Genomic DNA, 16,422 nt, shown 5'->3' with positions numbered 1-16,422 from the left:
TGACGAGGTGGAAAAGAGGAGTAAAATGTTGTTTGGAGGGCACAGTGTGGGCATTACTAATCTGTCTGAAGATGCGTTCACTCCGAATCCTTCCATTTGCCACATCTTCTAAGAGGGCAAGATCAGCCATTGTGCGTCATTACGCATTGTGATGGCATCATGGCATTTTATTACCATCCATTTGATTGCATCTGACAAGCTACAGATGTGTTATGAGGATGAATTTCATAACATGCCAATATTATTGCAGAACATATTTCACTCAAATATGTGTTAATTTGCATTTCCGTTGTAATCTTCGCTTGATTTTGTTTGTTTTACACTGCAGATCGATCAAACGGGTGTTTGTGTAGGCTGTTAATTGTAAGACTTGCTTTGTGAAGTCTTCATGTTATTTATGAGAGGAAGTATTGCAATTTCTTTTACACAACGGTCTACAGTTTCACACACTTTCACGTGTTTCTTCCATCTGCCGACGGTGTCGCCATTTCTCATTTCACCCGTTTTTGTGCGTACGCCTGGGTCAGAGTTTGCGTGAAGGACCGCACATTTTCCTGTCAAGTTTGCCTTTTATAAATACCAATTATTGCGTAGAGAGCGGCATACGCCTTCTTTTGTGCGTACGCAACGTTTATAAATGAGGCCCCAGGGCTGCATTTATTTGATCAAAAATACAGTAAAAATATTAAATATAATATTAAATAAAATATTATAAATATTATTAGAATTTCAAAAAGTGTTTGCTATCTGAATATATTGTAAAATGTAATTTATTCCTGTGATTCAAAGCTGAGTTTTCAGCATCATTGCTCCAGGCTTCAGTGTCACATGATCCTTGCAGCTGATTTGCTGCACAAGAAACATTTCTGATTATACTCAATGTTGAAAACAGTTGTGCTGCTTCGTCATTTTGTGAAAAACATGATACATTTATATCAGGATTCTTTGATTAATAGAAAGCTCAATAGAAAAGCATTTATTTGAAATAGAAATCTTTGTAACATTATAAATGTCTTTACTGTCACTTTTGATCAATTTAATATGTCCTAGCTTAATAAAACTATTAATTTCCTTAAAATAAGGTTACTGACGCCAAACTTTCGAACAGAATGTTTCTTTCTATATACAACAATGGAACTCTCTCTCTCTCTCTCTCTCTCTCTCTCTCTCTCTCTCTCTCTCTCTCTCTCTCTCTCTCTCTCTCTCTCTCTCTCTCTCTCTCTCTCTCTCTCTCTCTCTCTCTCTCTCTCTGTGTGTGTGCAGAATAACCAGACCGAACACATTTTCCAGGCCATTCGGTTGGTTCTATTGGAGATGGGCACCAGAGACAATGTGAAGGTAAGCAGCGGGAAGTGGCCGTATTTAGATAATATCTACAGTATCCAATATCAGAAGAGATCAGAGTACAGATCAGAAGTACATCATTTGAACCAGACTTTACCATTTTGACAGGGAGATTTTTAAAGTTTCTGAACTCCCTGAAATGCCTCGACTGTAGTCTTGAGTTTTCTTCTAGGAACATACACATCACATATTCCTCATTTAAATAATTCCCGTCCAAGACATACTGTATATACAAAATAAAGGGGTGAAGCCTGTTAGAGTTGTGTTAGTAATGTGTTGAAACTCGCAGTTATGGTAAGGGGTGTGACATTTCTGAAACAGAGCGCATTGTCCTTTTCAGAAGGATGGGTTTCATAGAGTTAAACAGAGCGTTTCTGACAGACAGGGAAGAGAGGTGCTGCAACAATGTAAAATATGAAACAAAGGTGCTTTTTGAACATTAAAGCATGAAAACCTATTCTAGTAGACCCTAAAAATAAAATCAAGACTTTGTAACAGGGCATAATATGTCCACTTTAAAAAGAGCACAGATGGAATGTGAGAACGTCTACCGTATGAAGGTCACAGATTGGCAATTGTGATTGTGTTCACTGCAGGCTAGTGATAGACTGATGATCAGTGAGATAGAAATAAAACAAAGTAAATATTGATTTCAAAAGGTCTTGATGTCTCATCACTGATTTGCTTTTAACAATAATGTATTTTGTCTAATGTCTAATGATCTTCCTTTTTAATCAATTTATCATGTAGAGACATTTATTCATTCATTCAAAGTTTGCTTCCTTAAAGAGTGATGTCATTTTGATAATGGGGCATTATGATGGTAACAGGGTTTAAGCGTAACCTGAGGCGTAACCTTTAAAAAATAAAAAATAAACATGTAAAATAAAAATTAAATAAACATCTAAACCTATACATAAACACACTTGCATGTTTATGGACAAAAACAAAAAACTATAAATATAAATAAATACTTATTTACGAATATGTAAATAAAAAATATAAGTTGCTAGGTTTGTATCTATTTGTATAAAAATGCTTGTAATAACACATAACATTTGACATTAACTATTTATTAAGTTATTCACATATTGAGTTATTTAGTGAAACACAAAAGCATCCGCATTGTACAATGAGTAAATCATTGTATATAGGAGGATATTACAGTTTATTGTTATTGTTAGTGTGATATTACAGTTTATTGTTATTTGGAAGAACTAGTGTTGTTTTAGTATTATTTATATAGTATATTTATTATTTTTTGAATTAGCTTTTATTTTAATTTTAGTTTGGATTTAATTTAAGTTTTAAATTCTGTTGAACATGTATACATTTTTATAAATTCTGTTTTGTTTTATTTTAGTATTAGTAATGTTAGTACTTCAACCTATTATTATTTTAGGTAGTTACGACTGCAGCTTTTTCAAGTTTTTTTTATCTAATATTTATATTTTTATTTATTTTAATTAACAAAACTGATTGTTAGTTTAGTGGGAACATGATGGACATGTATTTGAACAATTGTGTGTGTGTGTGTGTAGGTGTGGTTCTATAATCAGGGTTGGCATTCACTCGTATCGTTCCTGAACGTGGCCAGTAATGGCATTCTGAGAGGAAACCTGCCAGCGGGACGCAGCGCAAATGAATACGGCATCACAACATTCAACCACCCGCTTAATCTCACTAAAGAACAGCTCTCGTTTGCATCACTGTAAGTATCACACAACACACACATACACAATGACTACAACACACGATTAGAGCATTTAAATAATACAACACATGTAAACTATATGGACAAAAGAATTGGACATTCTTGAATTCAGATTTTTCAATCAGACCTATTGCCACAGTTGTATAAAATCAAGCATTCTTGATTTCTTGACCATGCATTCTACACTTCTGAAGAGCTTAGTGAATTACTGCATAGGACTGTGATAAGATGCCACCTTTGCAACAAGTCAGTTTGTGAAATTTCATTCCTGCTAGATATTTAACAGTCAACTGTAAGTGGTATTATTGTAAAGTGGGGTCATTTTGGAACTGCAGCTACTGGAAGTGGAAGACCACGTAAACAGAGCGGGGTCACCAAGTGCTGAAGGGCATGGTATGTAAAAGTTGTCAACTCTCTGCTAATTCCATGGCGTTCCAAAGAGTTCCAAACGTCCACTGGCATTAATATCAGCACAAAAACTGTGCGGCAGGAGCTTCATAGATTGGGTTTCCATGGCCAAGCAGCTCCATGCAAGCCTCACGTCCACAAGTACAGTGCCAAGCACCGGATGGAGTGGTGTAAAGCACACCGCCTCTGGACTCTGGAGCAGTGGAAACATGTTCTCTAGTCTGAAGTGATGAATCATGCTTCTCTGTTTGGCAGTTTGATTGGCAAGTGTGGGTTTTGCGGATGCCAGGAGAACATTACCTGCATGATTGTGCCTACTGTAAAGTTTGGTGGAGGAATAATGGTATGCTGGGGCTGTTTTTTCAGGGGTTGCTGAAAAACAGGGTTGCTAATGTCTATGTATTTATATTGCGATGTCATAACAGTCCCTGTTGGTGTAATGGTCAGGTGTCCCAATATTGTTGTCCATATAGTGTATTTTGTATTAATAAATCACATTACTGTTATTATTAGTAGTATTAAATGTTATTGAAAATAAACTTTTTTATTCAGCAAGGATGCGCTAATTAAAAATGACAGTAAAGACGTTACAGAAGATTTGAAATAAATGCTGTTCTTTTGTACTTTCTTTTCATCAAATAATCCTGAAAAAAAGTGTATCCGTTTCCAGAAAAATGTGAAGCAGCGCAACTGTTTTCAACATTGATCATAATAAGAAATGTTTCTTGAGCAGCAAATCAGCAGATTAGAAGGATTTCTGAAGGATCATGTGACACTGCAGACTGGAGCGTTGATGTTGATTCAAATTCAACTTTGCATCACAGGAATAAATTACATTTTACAATATATTACAATAGAAAACAGTATTTTAAATTATACTAATATTTCAGTGTTCTTACTGTATTTTTTGATCAAATAGATGCATCCTTGGTGAGCAGAAGAGACTTATTTCAAAAGCATAAAAAAAAAAAAACTTGCAGCTCAATATGATGAATGCAGTTCCCTTGCAAAACTGGGATGCATTCCCTGTCTGAACGTGTTTGTGTGTGTGCGCACACCTGTGTTTGTGTGTGTATGTAGGGTTTTTATAATTAAAATTAGCTTGTGAAGGCATGATGATCGCAAAATATTTGTATGAAGATGAATGGTTTGAAACAAGGGGTCAAAAATGGACCACAGTAAGAGCATTGAAGCATCATACTGATCACTGACACACAATTTGTGTGTGTGTGTGTGCATGTGGGGGTGGGGGGGGGGGGTGAGGGGGTGAGAGCGCATTGAAGCATCATACTGACACACAATTTGTGTGTGTGTGTGTGTGTGTGTGTGTGTGTGCGCGTGCGTGTGCGTGTGCGCGCAGGTTAAATGACCATCTTCTTGTCTGTAATGAGGTCGTCAGGTTCCCTCTAATCATGAATAATACATTCCTGAAACTCAATCACCTTCACCATGTGAGAGATTGTGTGTTCAGCATCAGGTCTCACCTGAACGTCAGTGAAGAGAAAGTAAGATATTGAATCTATTAGGCATAAACAGCAGGGTGTCAAAAAAATTAGGAAACATGAAACGATTTCCCAGAATGCCCTGCGTGAGGTGGATGTTGTGAAGTCAGAGTTTGTTAAAGTTTTAATCCCAAGTAAATTTTGACACCTTAAAGACCAAGTTTTGAAAAAGACCAAGAAAGAGATCTTTCTCAGAAACCCACATGACATCTCGATTTAATACTACATAACTACCTATTTATCCGATGTTACAAGACCAGCATCTGTTTGTAAACATGTTTCTCTGAATATTGTGTTGGTTTGGGATTTGTTGGTTATTTTCCCAGAAATGTAACATGTTACCAAACAGTTTTGGCCAATGTAAAGCTGTTATATATGATATCACACTGTTTAATTTAACAGTAGTAAATAACACAAGCATTACAGTTACTGCATTATATTTATTTATTATATTTACATATTTACTGAAATAATTGGAAATAAATTATTTGAAAATGTATCAAGGAAATGAGAAAAAAAAAAAAATCTTGAAATGAATGCAGAATTATAAACAGAACTGTTAAACAAAGATGGATTCTGTCAAAATAAAAGTCATACTTATGACACTTCATCTATTGGCCGATGCAGATGATTTAAAAAAAAAAGCCAAATATCGGCCATTTTATATATGCTGTAAACGTGCATGTGTAAATTAACCATAGTCATAACCTCACATCATGTTTTCCTTTCTTACAGGGCCACGACCTCTACGGATGTGGTGGTGTCGATTTGTGTGATCTTCGCCATGTCCTTCATCCCCGCCAGCTTCGTCCTCTTCCTTATCCAGGAGCGCGTCAGTAAATCCAAACACCTGCAGTTTGTGAGCGGCGTGAATCCTACCATCTACTGGCTGGCCAACTTCGCCTGGGACATGGTACATGTGAAACACTTCACATTTTGTCGTTGCTGTGCCTATAATGTTCCTTCTGCTCTAAAAGATGGATGAAAAGTGGAAGGGTGCACGAGAACTAAAAAGAGGAGCTGAGATAGCTAATTAAAACTCTATTAAAACTCTATCAATTTACCGCTGAATACGGTTCACAGCCTCCATTGTTCTATGTCATATGTTACATTCTCAGTGGAGAGAGATAAATTCACCTTCACTAATAAATTGCTAATAAATTAATTAGTGTCAAGAGAGATAAAATGGGTTTGCAACCTATGCAGCACAAAAAAAAAAAAAAAAAAAGTCTTACCCTATACCATTTTAAAAACTGCTACATGAATAAAGAAATGCTACATAATGATGTGCCATAATTTTTATTTTGCCAACATTTGTGTTGCAAACTAAACCCATGAATGACTAGTTGCACCTGTGGACAACACTGTTTATTTGTATGTATAATCTAGCTGCATGATATCATATATGAAATAGCTATATCTGTAAAAACTGATAGTATATGGTTAGTAAATAGGATGCAAGTTTTTGAAATAACCAAAGGGCTACATGATTTGGGGGGAAAATATATAATTGAAATTTTCTGAAAAATATTGAAATTGCAATTTAAAGTAAGATAAAAAAAAAAAAGAATCCAGGTTTGCTGTGTTTATTTGAAAGACTGCACAATTTGACCCTAAGTTTTGAGATTGTGTTTTGATATCACTATAAAATAATAATTATATTTATTGTTATAAAATAAAATATCAAACCAAAATAAATATTACTACAAGAGCATTTCACTATGGAATAAAAAAAATGTAGGAAAATAATTATACTAGTTTTATTTTACTGTACATTTGTAAATTTACAATACTTATATTTGTGTCCTAATTTCTTAATTTTTCTAAATTAAATCATTGAGCTTTTATTTTAGCAATAAAGTTTAACACTTCTCCTTTGTTGGCAGCAGGTTTATGAACTCGTCTCTTTGAAATCTGGTCTAATATTTAGCATGTTGCATTTTCAAATGCACGTTATAAGTGACGAACTCACAGCACTTGCAGATATGGAGTTCATGTGAAGCAGCATTTACTGCAAATCATGATCTGCTCGTGTGTAAATGAACACGGTGTAGCGCTTACTCTGGAATGTGCAGTGCATATACTTATTTAAATTAGGATTTTTTTATCAATTGTTAAGCAAACAAAATTGTGTTGTGATAATAGATTAATTCATATTACTTAACACATTTAATCTATTGTATTTCTTTTGTTGTTATTGTTCTCGTGTGTCTTTAAGTATTACGTTTGATTCTGTTGTGTTTCAGTGTAATTATGTCGTCCCGTGTATCATCGTCATCGTCATCTTCCTGTGTTTCCAACAAAAATCTTACGTCTCTCCACCCAACCTGCCTGCACTCATACTGCTGCTGTTGCTTTACGGGTGAGTGTGTGTGGTGGTTGTTTGTTTTTTCTTCGCCTGGAGTTTAAATGTGTTTGTGAGTGTTTGCATTGTGTGTTTTTGTCTCACAGGTGGTCCATCACTCCGATGATGTATCCCGCCTCCTTCCTGTTCAGCGTTCCCAGCACAGCGTATGTGGTTCTGACCTGCATCAACCTCTTCATCGGCATCAATGGCAGCGTAGCCACATTCGTCATGGAGCTCTTTGACGACCCGGTGAGACTCCAGCACACACACACACACACAATTTACTTAAAGCCTGCAGTGAAAAACAGACATTGTGTCTGTTATTTCGATTTATTTATTTTATTTACTGACAATTTGACAGTTTCTTTTTGAGGCATAAGGTGTGCCATATGAGCATGATGGGTATATTATTTCTTCTGAAGAGTGTGTCATTCTTATCATCTGTGACTTACAAAGCACAAAGCTTTCTTTCAGCCCTTCCTGATGCTTAGGATCTGTTCACACCAAGAACAATAACTATATTGATAACGTCTCGGTTACATATGGTAACCCTCGTTCCCTGAGGGAGGGAACGGAGACGTACGTCGTGGTGAACGACGAATAGGAATCTCGCTAGAGAGGCCAATCTACTTCGAGTGAAACTAAACGAGCCAATGCATATTGGCGTGCAATCATTTGCATCAGCTGTGCAGCCTCGCAGCGCGGGTATTTAACGAGCAGCTGGTGCGATTGCACTTCAGTTTTTTGCTGAGGAGCCGAGCCGGTGAGCTGGCTGCCCCGGCGGGTCGCAGCAGATGTGGCGACGGGACGTACGTCTCCGTTCCCTCCCTCAGGGAACGAGGGTTACCATATGTAACCGAGACGTTCCCTATCGTCCGGTCACTACGACGTACGTCGTGGTGCACGACGAATAGGAATCCCTACTAAAGTGCCACAGCTGCTGCACCCCATCCAGCGCCCAGAGCAAGCCTCTACACCTTCTTGCCTGGAAGGACGATAGGAGAGGGCTTACACCGAGAGTATCCGTCACTGTTGTTCCGTGATAACCCATACAGTGAGATAATTGGATAACACTGGGAAGCGTGCCCGATCTGAGGGAGGGGAACGCTGCGGGAGCCACATTCTTAAGAAGAGTTATGTGGGAAAAAACATATGGACTAACCCAAGGGTTGTACTGCATATGAATAGTGGGTGACTAAGCCCAAGGGAAGACACGGGCTTCCGTTTAGGAGCAGCCGTGGAAGATATACACATATGGGATCCCCGTAGGGTCACACATATGGGACCCAGCCTAGACCCGGTTCTCAAGGATTCAGCGGATAAAGGCCTGGCACCGGACGCTCCGCCACGTCCGGGCCGAGGGTGTTTGGAGGACTCGACAGGTTTTGACTCTGGAGCAATAAGGGTGCACAGTAGGGTGCAGCAAGCCGACAGAGCCGGTACTCACAGTGCTTCTACCCGTTTAGGGCGAGAACACGGGAGGACACCAGCTCTACACGTAGGCTACAGTATCTAGCGAACGTGTTAAGTGTCGCCCAACCCGCAGCTCTACAGATATCTGTTAGCGAGGAGCCACGTGCCAGCGCCCAGGAGGATGCAACGCCTCTTGTGGAGTGTGCATGCAACCTGAGCGGGCAGGGCACGCCTTGGGCTTGGTAAGCCAAGGCAATGGCATCCACTATCCAGTGGGCCATCCTCTGCTTGGAGACAGCCTTTCCCTTCTGCTGGCCTCCGTAACAGACAAAGAGCTGGTCTGAGGTCCTGACGCTTTGAGTTCTGTCCACGTACATACGCAGAGCGCGAACGGGACAGAGCAAAGCCAGGGCTGGGTCTGCCTCCTCCAGGGGCAGCGCTTGCAGGTTCACTACCTGATCTCTAAAGGGAGTGGTAGGAACCTTGGGCACATAGCCAGGCCGGGGTCTCAGTACAACATGGTTGTCACCTGGCCCGAACTCTAGGCACGACTCGTCGACCGAAAATGCTTGCAGGTCCCCTACCCTCTTGATCGAGGCCAGTGCAATCAGCAGCAAAGTCTTCAAGGAGAGAAGCTTTAAGTCTGCTGACTGCAAAGGCTCAAGGGAGCATCCTGAAGTGCTCGGAGCACCAGGGAAAGGTCCCAAGAGGGTATGGAGGGGGGACGAGGAGGATTTAATCGTCTCGCCCCCCTAAGGAACCTGACGACCAGGTCGTGCTTTCCAACTGTTTTGCCATCTATGTGGTCATGATAAGCTGAAATAGCGGCAGCGTGTATTTTGAGGGTGGAGAGAGACAGCCTTTGCTCCAACCCTTGCTGCAAGAAGGAAAGCACTGACCCTATCGAACATCTTCGGGGGTCCTCTCTGCGAGAGGAACACCACTCGACGAACAGGTTCCACTTCAAGGCGTACGCACGTCTCGTAGACGGTGCTAGCGCAGAAGTGATGGTGTTAAGTACCTCTGGGGGTAAGTCACCTAGAACCTCCGCGTCCCGTCCAGGGACCAGACATGGAGTTTCCAGAGATCCGGACGCGGATGCCAAAGGGTGCCCCGTCTCTGAGTCAGAAGATCCTTCCTCAGAGGAATGGGCCAGGGAGGGACTGTCACGAGGAGCATGAGTTCTGGGAACCAAGTCCGGGTGGGCCAATAGGGAGCCACCAGAAGGACCTGCTCCTCGTCCTCCCTGACTTTGCACAGGGTCTGTGCAAGTAGGCTCACTGGGGAAATGCATATTTGCGGAGGCCCCGGGGCCAGCTGTGTGCCTGTGCATCCGTGCCGAGTGTTCCCTCGGTCAGGGAGTAAAACAACCGGCAGTGGGAGGTTTCTGAGGAGGCAAACAGGTCTACCTGAGCCTCTCCGAACTCTCTTCAGATCAGCTGAACCACCTGGGGCTGGAGTCGCCATTCTCCCGGGAGCACGGCTCATGATAGCTCGTCGGCCACACGGTTGAGCACACCGGGGACATACATGGCTCGAAGCGACCTCAGATGCTTCTGACTCCAAAGGAGGAGATGGCGGGCGAGTTGCGACATGTGACGGGAGCGTAGACCACCTTGACGGTTGATGTACGCAACGGTCGCAGTGTTGTCCGTACGGACCAGCACGTCTCTGCCCTGTAGCGGCCTTTTTAAGCGGCTCAGAGCGAGACGTACTGCTAGCAACTCGAGGCAGTTGATGTGCCAGTGCAGTTGGGGGCCCGTCCACACCCCTGACACTGCATGCCCGTTGTACGTGGCACCCCAGCCGGTGGCAGAGGCGTCTGTGAAAACCACAGCATGCCTGGACACCTGTTCCAAGGGGACTCCTGCCCGGAGGAACGAGGGGTCTGACCACGGACTGAAGGTCTGGCGGCACTCCGGTGTGATTGCCACCCGGTGAGTGCCGTGATGCCACGCCCATCTCGGGACTCGGCCGTGAAGCCAGTGCTGAAGCGGTCTCATATGGAGCAGACCGAACGGAGTTACCGCTGCAGCCGCTGCCAAATGCCCCAGGAGCCTCTGAAAGAATTTCAGTGTGACCGCCGTCCTGCCCTTGAACGTGTTCAAGCAGTTCAACACCGACTGAGCGCGCTGCTCTGTGAGGCGCGCTGTCTGAGCGACCGAATCCAACTCCATACCGAGAAAAGAGATCCTCTGCACGGGGGCGAGTTTGCTCTTTTCCCAGGTGACCTGAAGGCCCAACTGGCTGAGGTGCCTGAGCACAAGGTCCCTGTGTTCGCATGACTGATCTCGAGAGTGTGCCAGTATGAGCCAGTCGTCGAGATAGTTGAGGATGCGAACGCCCTGTTCTCTCATGGGAACAAGGGCCCCCTCCGTGACTTTCGTGAAGACACGGGGAGACAGGGCCAGCCCGAAGGGCAGGACCTTGTACTGATATGCTCGACCCTCGAACACAAAGCACAGAAACGGCCTGTGTCGAGGAAGAATCGAGACATGAAAGTACGTGTCCATCAGGTCGATCGCTGCAAACCAATCTCGGGGACGGATGCATTCGAAAATGCAATTCTGCGTGAGCATTTTGAGCGGTAGCTTGTGAAGGCTCCGATTCAAAACTCACTGGTCCAAGATCGGTCGTAACCCACCACCTTTCTTGGGTACAATGAAGTAGGGACTGTAGTGCCCTGACCTCATATCGGCTGGAGGGACCGGCTCTCTCGCGTCCTTCGCCAGTAGGACTGCGATCTCCACACACAAGACATGGGCATCGGCTGCTCTCACTGTAGTGGAGTGGATGGCCCGAAACTTGGGGGGACGCCGGGCGAACTGAATCGCATAGCCGAGCCTGATGGTCCGAATGAGACAGCGAGACGGACTGGGGAGCGCTAGCCAGGCTCGCAGAGACCGTACAAGCGGGACCAAAGGGACCGTAGGCGTACCCGGAGCGGGGCAGCGAGGTGGAACACAGGGGCTCGGCTCGGAAGGCTCTCTCTGGGAGGCGCCCCGTAGCGGAGTCTGAGTGTGCTGTGCAACACTTACCTGGTTCCACAAGGCAGGAGGTGCAGGAGGCGGCTTGGTTGCGTTCTCGAACCGCACACTGTTGCCTGCTGGCGATAGAAGAGGCGGATGAGAGTGGTGAGGATTCTCTCCTCCCACTGCTCTCCTGGTCCTCTTCAGACCCAGGGATAGAAGAACTGCTCTTGTTTTTTTTTTTTTTTGAGAATTTAGGTACCACTGTGACTCCAGTGGTGGAACACTCAAAAGATTCGTACCCCGGCCCTCACCGGGTGAGAGCAGCTCCACCCATCTCCGGGTCACCCATCTCAGGGGTGATTGTTTCACCGACCACTTAAACAGTGGCTGAGACGGGCGGTGTCATCCTCCTGCAGCGGACACAGTAGAGCAGGCTGTGCCGGAGTGTTTTTTTTTTTTTTTGCAGGGGATGACACCCTTGGCGACGAGTAGACTGAGGGGCAGCCAACGAGGCACTCTGGTGGTACATCGGGGAAGCGCTTCAGTCTGCTGCTAACTGCGGAGAACTGCTGGGCCAATTCTCAACAGTGTCGCCGAAAAGGCCACCTTGTGAGATGGGAGCATCAAGAAAGCGTACTTTGACGACGTCTCACACCTCTGCAAGGACAGCCAGGGGAGCTTCTGGACCACCAAGGTGGACATCGTCTGGCCGAGGGCCTGCGCTGTGACTTGAACACGGTCAGTCGACAAGCGCAGCTCAACTCCGGCTCAGAACTACCCTCGTGCAATAAGAGTGCCTTGGCCTCGCATGCAGGGCAGAGGTGGCTCGCCAGGGGCACAGCCACCCCACCCTCGAGGGTAGTGAGAGAGGTGAAAACTTATGCAGAATTTGGCACTTTTGGCGTTCCATATTTTGGCACCAATATAGCTCCATACTCCTAAGTTTTCAATGCACATCCGAGAAAACCCCGGGAAAGCATGGCTGTCAGTTCTGAATCTGATGCAGCATAAGCACACACACTATTACAGTGGGACTCAGCATACCCTCATTTCCAGAACAAAACAGGCCCTCTCTCCGACGCAGCAATCGACATCTGCCCTCAGCTGGAGCCCTGAATGAAACGCTAGGTTCCTCCAATTTTGAAGGACCAGCAATCCCATCCAGAAGCTGCACAACTTGTGATGCGCTAGAGAGGGAGGGGCCCTAGGGGGTTGGTTCCCCGAAGGAGAAGCCCTCAGCTCTCAGATCACCCAAGCCATTCTACTGAAGTAGACCTCTCCTGGTGGCCACCAGGGAGGGCGCTACAACGGAGAATAGACAAGGAGACCGCGCACCTAGAGCGCCGAGCGAGCGCTGGGTTGCCGTGACAACCCGCGCTGCAGCCCGGCAGCTCGACGGCACACGACACGCTGAGGAGCGAGAGATCCGTCGGGTTTTCCCCGCGGAAGCTCTCGCCGATCTCCACGGTCCCCCAGAGTGTCGAGCAGACCTGCAGCTGTGCTTTACACACAAGCAGCGGCTGGCCAACAACAGAGGGGACTCAACTTTCCGGAGAAAGAAGAGTTGACCGGCGTGCCGACGTGGTCATGTTCCCGCGAGAACATGAACCACCCACGAACACAATCTCACATGTTTCCCAGGCATGCAAGACAGTGATCGTGGCCGTCAGTGAGGACAGGAAACGACCGCAACCAGAAACACACGGGTGGAATGTCATCTTTAGAAAGACGCAACTCACACCCATGTAAGCTCTTTCAGGGAAATACTCTCCTTGGTACTGAAGCACGCAGGGGAACGGTCGCAGCGGACACAGACAGGAATATGCACCTGTCGTGCGCTGTCTCTCTTCACGGCAGTCTTACCAGCCATAAGAACGGCTATTCGGCGCTCTTGGCGCACCGTTACCAGCTGTGAAAACAGCTTTTTTGTTTTGCTCAGTAACACATAAACAAAGAGAGAAAAAGAAAGTCGACCCCGCTGCTGCGCTGTATCGCCCGCACCAGACACGAGAGATCATCTTGAAGAGCTTGCTCGTTGTTTGATCACTCAGTAGATTAAACAGCATCGAAACGCTCGGCTCCGAAGCAAAAAGCTGAAGTGCAATCGCACCAGCTGCTCGTTAAATACCCGCGCTGCGAGGCTGCACAGCTGATGCAAATGATTGCACGCCAATATGCATTGGCTCGTTTAGTTTCACTCGAAGTAGATTGGCCTCTCTAGCGAGATTCCTATTCGTCGTTCACCACGACGTACGTCGTAGTGACCGGACGATAGGGAACTAGGGATGCAACGGATCACAACTTTTGGTTCAGATCCTATTATAGATTGAGTCACGGATCACTGTCTTGATGTGAGATGACAGTGTTAACGTCTTTTCGACTTTAAAGTAACGGCAGCGTGTGATTACAATAAACATAACATTTGTTGGTGTGGACGCTAATATTGTTATACAGATTACGGTATTTTAACATTTCACAAAAGTTGCCGTTTGGTCTGGTTTTGGTTTCGTAATAAACACACATGATATTTACACTTTTTTTTTTGGGACTATTTAATAGCATACCAGAAAGGTGTGTTTTTTTTACAATGTTTCTAAAACATTATTTTGGTTATAACGTTTTAGATGTGGTTTCTAAAACATTTTTAAGATGTTGAACTGCAACATTACCTAATTGCAACCAAAATATAACATTGTGAAAATGTTCTTTGTTTGCTTGGGTAAATGCTGGATGAAGTCAAGCTGTAATCATAAATGTGAATTGAATTGAATTAATTAAATTTTCCAGGGCTGTTAGTCTGATTTTCCAAAAACAAAATGTGCAAATATTTTAGTCAGATTAATGCTTAGGTCGATGTACTGTTTTAGTCCAATTAAAATGTAACTTTTAAATTGTACTAAATAATAAATAAGTGTGCTAATAATTAGTTAAAATAACAGTGCAGCCATCTTCATGAAACCTTGTAAAGAAGTCAGTAAAATTAGCTGTTTAGTCCTGTTAGCTTCTCTTAACTGCTGTATTCCAAAGTGTTGATGCCATAAATTGGTGAATCCATTGACTAGATGCCCCAGTTAGTTTGTTGAATGGAGCAGAATTAAGGCACTCAGATATTTTTATGGGGGGGGGGCGTGTGTCTTGGAGAATACGGGTCAGTGTAAATCCTGTGTGATTTCACCGTCTCTGGTGTTTGTGATGATGAATGAGCATGAGGCTCGTACAATAGTTGGCAAGAAAACTGTTGCATGATTTCTTCAGCTCTGTGAGAGTGTGTTTGATGAATCGCACGCTGCTGAAGATGGCTTGACTATCATCAGAACGATGTTTCATCAACTTTAGATTTTAGCTTGAGATTGAGGATACAGTTTCACTTCATTCACACAAGGATATATGTATATTTGAACAATATTTAAATTATTTAATGCAGTAATGTGGCATAGCTCGCCTATAAACCCGGAAGCTTTCATTTTTGTTGAAAACCGAAGGACCCAACTGCCCAGTAGACAGTTTTTAATACGCTTAGCATTACATAGCTGGTCAAATGCTACAACTTTCCATCCACTAAGTGGATTAAAATGTGAAAATAAATGGAAGGTGGTTTTGGGGTCTTTTTCTAATCACTCGTTGTGTCACCACAAAACAATGTTGTCATTACTTGTTGACATTATGGATTTCAAAAGCATACAAAACAAATTACATTTCAGAGGTGCGAGCTGGAAGTATTGATCATTTTCTTATTCGTTGGTATTGGGTAATTTTTTGTTTTGTTTTAAAAATTGTGGGTAGACATTTGTATTCGGTTCAAATGTATATAATATATAATGATAGACTCCACATAGAATGATACAATGAATGTTCTTTTGACATATTTTTCACATTTAGACTTATTATATAAAATGCAAAGCAAAATCTAGGTGTGTCGGGGTTTGCTTCAAATAGTTATGACCTTATACAAAAAAAGAAAAAAAAACATTTAATGGAATATAGTTTCCCAAAAATAAATATTCTGTCATCATTTAATCACTTCTAAACCTGTATGCTCTTATGTGAAAAACAAAAGGAGAAGTTCAACAGAACATGCATGTTGCTCTTTTCCTAGCAAAGTGTTATTGTTAACTAACACTAAGGCTTTAAAAAAAAATAATAATAATTTAAATCAAATTAAATATAAATATTACATGAAAAACTTAGACTTAAAAAAGTTAGAGCTGAAGTTTGGGCTGAAGTACTAAAATGACTAAAAACTAAACCATAAAATAAAATATAAAGCTAAAAACAAATATTAAAAATGACTAAGCACAAAATAACTTAAAACTAAAATAAAAGATAATTCAAAATGTTAATACATATTCTAATATATATATATATATATATAAAATACTAAAATAACACTGGAATGTGCATAGTGAGAAGTCATTATCAATTAAAAGATCAGAAAATAACTATAAAAACATCCATATGACACAATCAGTGAAACAATGTGTATTTAAATTCACTCATTTTGAAGAATCATGTGTTTCCAATCTAACATTGCCATTCTCTGTCTCATCTGTCTTTATGTCCAGAATATAACTCGCATCAATGACATAGTGAAACAGGCTCTGCTGGTGTTTCCTCATTTCTGTTTGGGAAGAGGCCTGATGGACATGGCCAAAAACCAGGCAATGGCCACCCTCTACAAAAACCTGGGTAAGACATTGACGCATGCGGAAGCTTGTAGTTCAG

General features: G+C 42.9%; 1 protein-coding gene across 1 annotated transcript in view; it reads left to right on the top strand.

Moving 5' to 3' along the window:
• The window catches only part of LOC307155611 (phospholipid-transporting ATPase ABCA1), a 208,836-nt gene that overhangs the window by 154,639 nt on the left and 37,775 nt on the right, over positions 1-16,422 (top strand). The window contains exons 34-39 of the mRNA XM_079866407.1: positions 1,264-1,338; positions 2,886-3,055; positions 5,704-5,881; positions 7,215-7,330; positions 7,420-7,564; positions 16,263-16,386. Of these exons, the coding sequence (XP_079722533.1) occupies positions 1,264-1,338; positions 2,886-3,055; positions 5,704-5,881; positions 7,215-7,330; positions 7,420-7,564; positions 16,263-16,386 (808 nt within the window). The remainder of the gene's footprint in view (positions 1-1,263; positions 1,339-2,885; positions 3,056-5,703; positions 5,882-7,214; positions 7,331-7,419; positions 7,565-16,262; positions 16,387-16,422) is intronic.

Source organism: Squalius cephalus, assembly GCF_949319135.1.
Source record: "Squalius cephalus genome assembly, chromosome: 3".
NCBI classification, from domain to species: Eukaryota; Metazoa; Chordata; class Actinopteri; order Cypriniformes; family Leuciscidae; genus Squalius; species Squalius cephalus.
This window is presented reverse-complemented; position numbering and strand designations above follow the sequence as displayed.